This window comes from Echiichthys vipera (assembly GCF_963691815.1).
Source record: "Echiichthys vipera genome assembly, chromosome: X".
Classification (NCBI taxonomy): domain Eukaryota; kingdom Metazoa; phylum Chordata; class Actinopteri; order Perciformes; family Trachinidae; genus Echiichthys; species Echiichthys vipera.
Window position 1 is genome coordinate 40,032,506 of NC_139825.1, and position 11,671 is coordinate 40,044,176.

Below are 11,671 nucleotides of genomic sequence, written 5' to 3' on the forward strand. Positions count from 1 at the left end.
GTTTAAAAGTATAAAAAAAGATAAATATTTGATAAATAATATTAAAATAAAGATGAATATTGAAAAAGAATATTTAAAAAAGATGAATATGTGCAAAAGTATAAAAGATAATTATTTGAAAATAATTTAAAAAATGTAAATAAGTGCAAAAGTATCAAATTATACATTTTTAAAGAAGGATATTAAAAAAGCTGAATATTTGAGGAGTTCTGACATCTCTCCATTAATTGTCATTCGTTATTTCGGGCCTGTGTGTAACCTGAATATAATAACAGAGTGAAAAAAATGAATTTTTTGAACTTGCAGGATTAAAAGTATAAAAAACTGATTATTGGAAAATAATATTTAAAAAGTTAAATATTTGAAAAGAATATTAAAAAACTGAATATGTGCAAAAGTATAAAAAATATTAATATTTGAAAGAAATATTAAACTAAATCTGAATATTTGAAAATAATATAAAAAATGTAAATATGTGCAAAAGTATAAAATGATACATTTTTAAAGAAGGATATTAGGAGTTCTGACATCTCTCCATTAATTGTCATTCATTATTTTGTGTAACCTGAATAAAAAAAAGACAGAGTGAAGTTTTTTTTTGAACTAGCGGGATTAATAAAGGAATTCCTCTTCCTCTTGTTCTTCTTGTTCTTGTTCTTGTTCTTGTTCTTCTTCTTCTTCTTCTTCTTCTTCTTCTTCTTCTTCTTCTTCTTCTTCTTCTTCTTCTTCTGTATTATTCCCTGTACCACCCAAGATGAAAAAAAACACACTTCATGATTATGAACGACATTTATCCTCCCAAAGTTACTGAGGCTACGCTTTAATATTGATGATAACGAGCTCACTCTGTGAAAGTGATATTGAGACGACGAACGATTCTTCTCTTGCAGAGTAAAACAGACATTTTGGCTCGACATCCACAACTGGATCAAAACAAATATCTCTTCATTTCCAGCTTCTATCTCCAGAGACAATATCACATTCGGTTTGATTCTGCAAAACAAAAAACAATGACCTCTGTTGTAATGTAATTTTATGTTTTTCATCCACAAAAATAGAATTCTAATATCATCCCATATATATCCCATCCCATATATCATATATATATATATATATATATATATATATATATATATATATATATATATATATATATATATATATATATTAGTTTATTTATATAAAAAGGGGGCAGTACAGTTCCCTAAAACAAATTATTACACATGGTTAAAAAAGCCAGAATGAGCCAGAAGGCTGGTTTTCATCTGTAGTCCCTCGGCCATGATGTGAAAATATATAAAATCTCTAAAATCTATGAATGAAACTAAAGCACAAAAATTATATAACATTTTTAACCACTTCCCCACTATGTCCGCATACTAACTAAACGGTTTTACCCCTTGTTTAAAAAGAAAGAAAAAAAAAGCCTTAAATATTTTACTTTAACATATATTTACTGATTATTACTATATCATATATCATATCTTTTTTGTTGTTGTTTTTTTGTTTTTGTATGTACCTTATTGTATTGTCATTAGAGTCTTATGAATATGTTTGTAATGTTTTGATGATTGCTTAAAGTTCTGAATAAAGCAAAAAACAAAACCGTATCCACTTCCTGGTGACTTCCTGGGCAAGGAGGATTCTGGGAAATTGAGTCCACATGGATGCGTCCGTGGATTACAGGAAGAGCAGAGAAGCATGAGTTTTCTAAAGCTTTTAAATGTATCATGTGTGTTTTGTTTTTTATGTTTTTTATCTAGCATTTAGTTTTGCTTTTAATCTTTTTTAACTTCTTCTCTTATCTCTATCACATTTTAGTTTAGCTTTAACTAGTGTTCATTGTTTACCTTTCACATTTTATTTATCATAATTCAGGCAAGTGGAGCATATACAGTGAAATATTCAACAGTTTATGGAGGATTCAACCTGAAAGAAATCATTAACATTAAACATGCCGTTATATTTAAATTGACAGTAATTGGTAAAATGTGACAACTTTCTTTCCCCCAGTATCAGTTTATTTGAATTAATTTAATTTGAATGTTATATTTGTATTTATAAGACACATTTATGCATTTTTAAATGATTTTATTTTATATATATATATATTATGCAAATTAGAGAACTTAAGTGCATGTAATAAAGTAAACGCAGATATAAATTGATTAAAAACTCAACAAATTAACTATAACAAAATAAAAAAGGATAAAGTCATGTAAATGAAGATTAATACAAACATAAATAAAGAGGCTAATTAAAACAACACACTATTAAAATTAAAGGGAGGGGGGAGGTAGCGCCTAGGTGTGTGATTTGGGACACAGCATTATTTATATGTTACATAACAGTAAAAAATACACAATGCAATACGCTACACAGAGCTCCCAGATTCAATTAAATCCAATTCAATTTTATTCACAGTGTCAAATCATAACAAAAGTTATCTTAGGACGCTTTACAGAGTAGGTATAGACCACGCTCTATTTATGATTGATTCACAAATGTTTCCAAATGATTGTTTCCTGCTCCAGAGCAGTAAAACAATAAGAACTACATATCCCACAATTCCTACTTCCGCAATTAGCAGGAAGTGCAGAAGTTCGGTCTCGTTCCTGCGTGTTAGCTCAACAAGCGAGCTGAGGAGTACGACCATCAAATGCAGACAGCTCCAGAAATGAAAGGTAAAACTGTGGAAGTAATTTAAGTTGTCATGAGTCTTTGTCAGAAGAAGAAGACGGTGAGAAAGACCCAGTTTTAGCCGCAGATGCCGTCACTGCTAAAGTGAGCTAACGTTATGAAAGTAGCTAATGTCACAAGTCTGTTATTGTCCTGCACCTTAGCATCACAGCTCTGCGGCTAGCGACAGGAGTGAAACTTTAGTTTAGTTTGTTTGTGATTTCGAGCATGTGAAAGGAATAACAACATAAATAGAAATAATGTAAAGAAAAGAAAAAAAACACAATCATAATAACAAGATCAGAATATCATTTTTGTTTTTGTTTATTTGCCAGTAATAAAACACAAAATAACCCACACACTATTTAAACAGTTTAATAACAAGGAGTAGTAAGAATATTTTTATTATTTAATACTACCCAATCTCCATTTTCAAACTTTATCACATATTGAAATCCTTTTTAAATCTATTTCATAATATACAGCTTAGACAATGTGCCTACACCCTTTTTGTTCCCTTTTTTAGTCTCTTTATAATCTGTGATTACCTTCTTCCTCTCTGTACTTTATGTAAATTCCTTTTTATACATCTTTTTAAACTGAATCAGACTTGTACGTTGCCTCAACTCCACACTCAATGTTTCACAGTCCTACCTCCCAGACTGATAGAAACTTTTCATTGTGGTACACACAGTAACAGATCTATTCAGATCTATTTCTCCCTCAGATTATAATTTAATAATCTGAGGGGGAATCTGACATTTCTTACAAAGTAAAACAGGTTAAAGTCGGACCATAACATTTTAATTAATGGTGGTCATAATAATAACACATTATAACCAGACTGATCTTCTCTCTCAGATGACCTTTGATCTCATCAGTGGCTCTCTCTCTCTGTCTGTCAGTCGGGTGTGTGTCCCTGCCATAAGTAGCAGTCATGGATGGAGAACCCGAAAGAGGGACTGCGTCATGGGAGAACGGTACTTTGGCTCCCGTGGACCGCCTTCGCTTTGAGAGGGCGGACAGCCCCACACCAGGTCTGGTGGAGGGAACAGAACCAGGTGAGTCTGATCCATATTCAGCACTTTTTTTTGTCAACAGGCAGTCACACAGACCTACAGTGTAACTTAAATTTCACATAAATCTATTTGAACCATGGCAAATATACAGATATACTGGGTTCATACAGGTGCTTGAAATCCTTGAAAATGCTTGAATTCTATTGTTATGTTTTCAAGGTTTGAGAGGTGCTTGAATTTTGGATAAAGTACTTGAAAATGCTTGAAATTGTATCAGCATTTCTTTCACAACAAATAGCTATAGAATAGAAATACAATTTACTTTCTTATCCTTATGGTATTATGAAACATTTTTGCCGTTTATAGAAGAAGAAGAAGAAGAAGAAGAAGAAGAAGAAGAAGAAGAAGAATTACTTTATTCATCCCGCAATGGGAAAATTGAATTTTTTCACTCTTATTATTAATCATGTTACACACACAGGCCCGAAATACACACATGCACAGACAGGACCTATATACATGCAATTAATGGAGAGATGTTAGAGCGAGGGGGCTGCCAGTGACCGGCGCCCCGAGCAGTTGGTGGTTCGGTGCCTTGCTCAACAGCACCTCGGCAGGGCCTAGGAGATGAACTGGCACCTCTCCAGCCACCAGTCCACGCTCCATACATGGTCACCTATGGACTGAGCTACTGCCGCCGCCATTGGCGTCTCTTTTAATGTGATTTTAATGGAAAAAATGAGAAATGTGAAATAACAATTTTCCACAACTGTAAGGTAGAAAAAGCTTGAAAATGGACCTCGAAAGTGCTTGAATTTGACCTCGGAAAAGGTGTATGAACCTTTGAAATACTGAAATAGTGTTTTGTGTGAATTCCCATGTTCAGGCGCTCTGCAGTCTGAGATCATTCCTTTAGTTGCAGCAACAAGTACAACAAGTTCTCTCATGCTTATTAAATGATGAATGAATAAATGCCATGTCATCTCATGGCCCACCCCTCATGAGATTAAATTACAAAACATCAAACATATTTACAGTACACGAGTATACCGTTTACAGTACACCATGTGTCCCTTATATCAAGAAACTGCTTCCAGTTGGGCTGGTCATACATCAGTCCATGGATAAGAAGAGATCGACTGTTCAATCTTAAGTAATTACGTGTGTAATATAGTAGATATACAGTATATGTAATGAAACCTGTTGTTATTTCAATGGCATCAAAATTTAGGTTTTGTGTTTGCGGCTTAAAAATAGAAACAGAAAAAAATTTGCAGGGGTAGGATTCCTACTCAGTTGTGTGTGTGCGTGCGTGTTCGCGTGTGTGTGCGTGTGAGAGAGAGAATGAGTATGCACATCCTGTGCAAAGAAATGTTGAACATACTGTCACAATGTGAGTTTTGTACTCTGCATGTCACTTTGTTGGCTGTTTGAGGAGAGTGCTCTTGTGGTAAACTTGACTAGGAGGGAATTGACAGGAAGCTCCTAAATGCATCATTAGTTTGGGCTCTGAGACCATACGGTAATACAATTCATATTCTCTATAATTTTATGTGACAGAAAACTTTAAGACATCAGGAATACGTTGCTATACCATTTGTATAAGACATCCTCTGTAATAGACATCTTCAGACTGTCTGTGAAAAGGGTCATGAGGAAAGCGTGTCTGCAGCAGCACAGGTGTGTCACATCTAGCTTGAACAAATCCAATCCTGACAGGAGAAATGATGTAACCTGGATTTCCTGGATTTGCTCTACTGAGTCTTGAGATAAACATGACATTTTTGTCTAGCTGACTCATTATCAGCCTTGTCCTATTCTTCTCCTACTTTCTCATTTTCTAAATTAGATAAGCTGTTACCAGAGATGAATCATTTCTCTTATGCTCTGAAAAGCGATAATGGGTTACAAAAATTATTCATTTCCTTTGGGATAGTCTATCTCTGTGTCATTTGCCAGCTTTTTCAGACGCCTTTTTGGCCAACATTAGTGCTGTTGGGGACTGTCTCAGCCATTGTGTGGGAGATCAGTCTTTGATGGTTCCCATAGAAATTTGTAGGAAAACGACTGTGTACTTCTCAGACTTGGAAGTGGTTGGTTTGGCAAATGTATGTCTGGTTAACCACCTCACCTCTATTAAAGAGCAGCGCTCAGCCGCTTCCCTTAGCATTTCTATGGGAACCAGTCTCATCCACCCACACAGTGGAAGAGACAGTCCTGAACGGGGCAGTTGCAAAAACAACCACAGAAAATCAGCCTCCAACGGGGTTATTGTTTTATACATTTTAACAATAATTTATCCCAACATTCACACAGGTGCTGGTCAGAGGAGTGCTATGTTTGTCCATGCACAGTCTTTCGAGGACCTGACGGCTGAGGCTGAGGAAGAGGTTCGGATGCAGGCCGAACTGGAGAAATCAGAAGAGTGTGCAGATGAGCTGAATGTGCTTGTGGGAGAGAAAACTATAGAGGAGCAACACAACAACGACAAAGCGCCAGAGAGTAGGGAGGAAGACATTTCCAGTGAGGCATGGAGGAACCACAGAAAACACGTGTTTGTGCTGAGCGAAGCTGGAAAGCCAATCTACACACGCTACGGCACGGAGGAGGCTCTGTCCAGCACCATGGGGGTGATGATGGCTCTCGTGTCCTTCGTTGAGGCGGACAAGAACATAATCCGTTCCATCCATGCAGGTCAGGATATACTTTGGTTGTAGGATATGTTTCGTAAGTAAACATAAATGGGTCAAAGGTACATTTTATGAATCCGTGTCAACTCTGTAACCATTTTGTGTGTCAGATGGCTGTAAAGTAGTATTCCTCACCAAGAGCCCTCTGGTCCTGGTGGGTGTGTCTCGAACCTGTCAGACTGACAAGGAGCTGCTGCGGGAGCTGCAGTACATATACTACCAGATCGTCAGCCTTCTCACCCTCACCCAGCTCAACCACATTTTCCAGCACAAGCAGAACTACGACCTACGCCGCCTGCTGGCCGGCTCCGAGTACCTCACCGACAACCTGCTGCATCGGCTAGACCGAGACCCGGGCCTGTTGCTCAGCGCCGTCACCTGCCTGCCTCTGGCCAGCTCCTCCAGGGACGTTGTCTCATCGAGTCTGCAGGTGGCCAAATCCAAGAACCTGGTGTTTTCTATCCTGCTAGCAGGGGACCGCCTGGTTTCTTTGGTGAGGAAAAAGGACCAGTTCCTGCATCACATAGACTTGCACCTGGTCTTCAATCTGGTCGGCTCCTCCTCGTCCTTTCGAGAGGGGGAAGGCTGGACGCCGATCTGTTTGCCAAAATTCAACACGGCAGGATTTTTCCACGCTCACATTTCTTACCTGGAGCCTGCATCTGAGCTCTGCCTCATCCTGGTCTCAACTGACCGTGAGGACTTTTTCAACATGTCTGAGTGCAAGCAACGGTTCCTGGAGAGGCTGACCAAGCGCAGTGCCTACCAAGCCCTGAAAGAGGCTCTTAAATGTCCCAGCTATTCTGTGGAGCAAGTCGGCATCGCGGAACTCAGGCACTTCCTGTACAAATCAAAGAGCTCAGGGCTGTACACCAGGTGGGCAGGACATCTGTTCAACAGTTTCAGAGTTACACGTGTGCTGAATTTATGTCACATACATGCAAAAGCTTCACAAATCGTGTATTTTTTAATGCTCTGAATCACCCTGAGCGCTAAACTTCAGGTGTTGCACTTGACAAGATAATCTTCTTTCTTTTCCTCCAGTCCAGAGTTTCCTGTAGTGTACCAGGCTGATGAAGAGCAGGAAAGGCTGATGGGACTGTACCAAGACCTCCACAGCAGCTTGCATCATCCAGCCAGACCCCTCCGCTCCTTTTATCGCTGTAGTGAAACTGAAAACCTGCTGGCATGGGTAAGCCTGGCATTGTTGACTTAAAATGCTTTTAGTCTTTTAAAGTATTTTACAATATACTGTAGCTCTGGTTACATTTTCACAATGTTTTTTTCACTGTGTTTTACAACATTAGATAGTGATGTTTCCTTACCATTTTTACCATTTTCTATACCGATCCGATACCAGTGTGTTGTAAAAAATGTATATATCATTATTTTTGAACAGCTGTATACTACTACTAACCCTATATGGGTGAATATGAGTGTTGTTATTGTTGTACGGCCTGACTCAAGTTAAATATAAAGAGAATAAATGCCATAGAAGCGTTTTAGGGAATATTGGAGGCATTTGTGATACTGATATCGGTATCAGAACAACTCTAACATTAGATATTTCAATCATTTGTATGTTTAATAATCTAAAATAAGCCACAGTAATACTCTAATGTTGGAGAGCATAGAAGAATAAACTATAATTAACACTGCTGTAACAGCGTTTCCTTTTTCCATTTTTTTCCCATTACTGCCATACTTTTGAAAGCAGTACTGAATATATTATCAGGTTATGACGTGGCTGTATTCTGAGGACAGAGCATGTGATTGTGTGATGTTTTGCACTTTGTATCTAAGGACAGAAAATGTCCCATAAAAAGTAAGATTTCCATGTATTTTTTATTATGAAGCAGTTTGAGATGCTATAGAAATACTATGAAAATATCAAATATACAAAGAAATGCACACAGCCCATATTCAGAATCTGTGGCCTTTAAATAAGCCGTCAGAACTTCTGTACAGTTGTGATTTCACAACTGTACAAAATATATGTAGAAAGTGTCACTTCAGTGTTGTTATAGTCATTCCCTGGCTGCAATGACCGTGTAGATGCAGTAGACATGAACACACAGAGGAGGATTTAAAGAGACAGGCGCTAAAAAAGAGCATTTCAGGCACGGTAAATACAGGTTTATTCAGACAGGTGGTATGAGAAAAATAATGTGCTTTTTGAACATTTAAGCATGTAAACCTGTTCTAGTAGAAATCCAAATTATAATAAAAGGAGCAACCTAAAAATGAGCATGGGACCTTTTTGTAGGTAAGCATTTAGCAAGTTAGTTTGGCTCTAACTGAGCCGAAACAATTGTAAAATACTATTTTACTTATTTAGACGGCCCTGTCACACTCCTTGTCTTGCTCTCTCCTTTCCTGCAGGTGACAAGTGGCTTCGAGCTCTACCTCTGCTTCAGTCCGCTGGGGACCAAGGCGTTGGCAGTCTCTGCTGTCAACAAACTGCTGAAGTGGATCAGGAAGGAGGAGGATCGCCTCTTCATCCTGAGTCCCCTCACATACTGAGCCCTCGTTGCCGGCTGATCTCCTGACATAAAAAGCATCACATTGATTGGGCCTGGTGCTAAAAACCAGTGCGGATAACGCAGCAGTCAGTTCAGTGTTCACGAATGACTGTCAGAGGTATACTTTTTTTTCTTTTCTTGCTACTGGGTTCCTTTGATCGATGTTTGATGATGTAGATTGTACAATGAAATAAGTTAAATTTGTATTTTATCTGGCTAAATTTTTATAACTTAAAATTTGAATAACAACAGATAGAAGCAACATTATCAACGACACACAAAAAACATGAACAGGGGTGTTCGTAAGCTGTTGAAGTTGATTCATAAATGATTGTTTTACTGTAACAGCCTTATTCTGCTGTCTTTGTTTTATAAATTATATCTGGTCAGTTCTTAAAAATTAAGAATAAAACTTTAATAAAAAACTGGAATATTTTATACCTGCAGTAGAATGTATTCTTTTGTTTTAAGACATGTGTTAACCACATTCCTGTTGTCCTTTATCTTTCCATGATGACCAATTACTGTAAGAACCATTTATTATTATTTGATCTCTATGCAAAAAGCACTCCTAAGAGAAATGTGTTCAGGAGTCTGTGACCTGTTTACTGCTGTCATTTGTTTGTGTGAACATGTATTTTTAATGTAGGTGTAAAGGAAACATTTCTGTCACATAATCTTCCATTCGAATGCTCTTAATTTACCATAACATGTATTTTAATTGAGAAATGATTGTAGAAAGTGTTATATGCTTGTGTCTGATCATAAAGGTTCACTGTATTTCATGGGATCCTGCTTTGCTTAAGAAATCAAACGTTGCCACATCTGCCTCCACTAATCCTGCCTTAACTAATGGTTATTGTACAAAGCCAATAAATGGTTGTAACAATGCAGATTTATGGCTGCTGCACAACTCTGGAATTATTTGATATAAATATATTAAACTTGACTGTAACCTTGGCTTTTTCTTACTTTTATTAGTGTAATGGGGTGGGATGGAAAAAGTAATTTCTTCAGTAAAATATATATTGCTCTGTAAAAATACTCTGTTACAAGTAAAAGTCTTTGATTTAAGATTTCACTGCAATAAAAGTACAAAAGTATTAACATTATTGGTATATACGTATATATCATTTTTGGAATGTTATTACTGATGCTTTAACACGTAAGCAGCATTTTAATGTTACACATCGTAGAGGTGGAGCACATTTTAACTAGGGTTTACTGGATAATTTCATCTGTAGCAAAGTTTCATATTTTATATGAATTGATTATATGTTTTGTTTGAAAAATTGTAAACTGTAAAGTAACTGGCTGTCAGATATAAGAAGCACAATAGTTTCCTCTGATATGCAGAGAAGTAGAAATATAAAGCCACATTTCGATCAGGAGGACTTTATGAGTCCAGTTTTAGATGTGAAAGTAATATTTTATTTAAAAATGCATGACAAATAATATGATTGAATGAGAGTCTTTGGTGATTAGAGTCTAGACACTGGTGGTGGTGAAGAGATGACTGAGATGGGTGCAGTGGAGAAGGAGTCCTGATGATGGAGATGCTGCTGAAGACTTGGAGGTGAATGGAGGTGGGTGTTTGCGATCCTTTACGCCTGGATTGACAGCTGACATAGAGATCATTTTTAAACTTTGACAGCTACAGTCTGATTGGCTGAGGACATCAAGGAGATCCCTGAAGTGCTAACCCGCCCCCAATTAGCTGACAGTTTAATGTCTGTGGAAGAAGAGTGACAGCGACATTGTTGTGAGATAGGATGAGGAGGGACATTCTTCCTGTCTGAACTTTCGCTAAGCTACATAACAAATAAAATACTCAAGTAAAATTAAATGTTTAAGAACCCTTCTGTAGTCCCAGCAGGGGTGGAAGAAGTATTCAGATATTGTACTTGAGTAAAATTAGAAAAGTATTGGCATCAAAATATAAATAAAGTACCAAAAGTAAAAGTACTCTGTGCAGCAATGGCCCATTTCAGAATTATATATATATATGTTATTGTTGTTTTATAATTGTTAATTCATTAATGCAAAGTTTAACCTTTTTTATAAAGTATCTTAATTTATAATAATACATCATAATAAATTGGTATTTTTGTATTATTCTGAATTTACAAAACCAAGGAGATGATGGTTAACTTCAGCAGTACTAACACATCACCACTGCCGATCTCCATCTCAGGAACACACGTGGAGCAGGTAACATCGTACGTGTGAACCTTGACTGCAAGCTGCAGTGGTCCCTACACACCGAGTTACTGTACAAAAACAGGCATGAGCAGGCTTTACTTCCTCCGCAAACTCAGGTCTTTTAACGTATGCAGTAGGATGCTCCAAATGTTATACCAGTCGGTGGCAAGCACCGCCGTCTTCGCAGCACTGTGCTCGGGTGCGGGACTAAAGGCGAAGGACTATAACAGAATCAACAAACTCGTAAAAAAGTCTGGATCAGTCGTGGGGACCAAACTTGCTCCACTGGATGAGGTGGTGAGAGACAGAATGCTGGGGAAAACACTTTATAACACACATGTTGCCTCCAGACATGTACATAGCTGACCATTTTTTTAATGAATGAATGAATTGTGTGTGTCTAGAGTATTTATTCTGTCTGTTTGCAAATATATTGTGTTTTTGTTTTTATTGTTGATGTGGTGCTGGGACAGACACATCTTCCTACGGATCAATAAAGCCAACTAAATTAAATTTGATTAAATTCAAAGTAACCCATAACTGAAGTTATTACATGTAT

The 11,671-nt window shown here is 37.2% G+C and overlaps 1 protein-coding gene across 1 annotated transcript; it reads left to right on the forward strand.

The window, feature by feature from the left end:
- The first annotated feature begins 2,594 nt into the window (after positions 1–2,594).
- mon1a (MON1 secretory trafficking family member A) lies at positions 2,595–9,920 on the forward strand. The gene is made up of 6 exons (XM_083939474.1): positions 2,595–2,684; positions 3,585–3,740; positions 6,015–6,392; positions 6,499–7,264; positions 7,433–7,580; positions 8,771–9,920. Exons 2-6 carry the CDS (start codon positions 3,617–3,619, stop codon positions 8,909–8,911), a joined length of 1,557 nt encoding a protein of 518 aa, XP_083795600.1. The 5' UTR covers positions 2,595–2,684; positions 3,585–3,616; the 3' UTR covers positions 8,912–9,920.
- Positions 9,921–11,671: the final 1,751 nt, after the last annotated feature.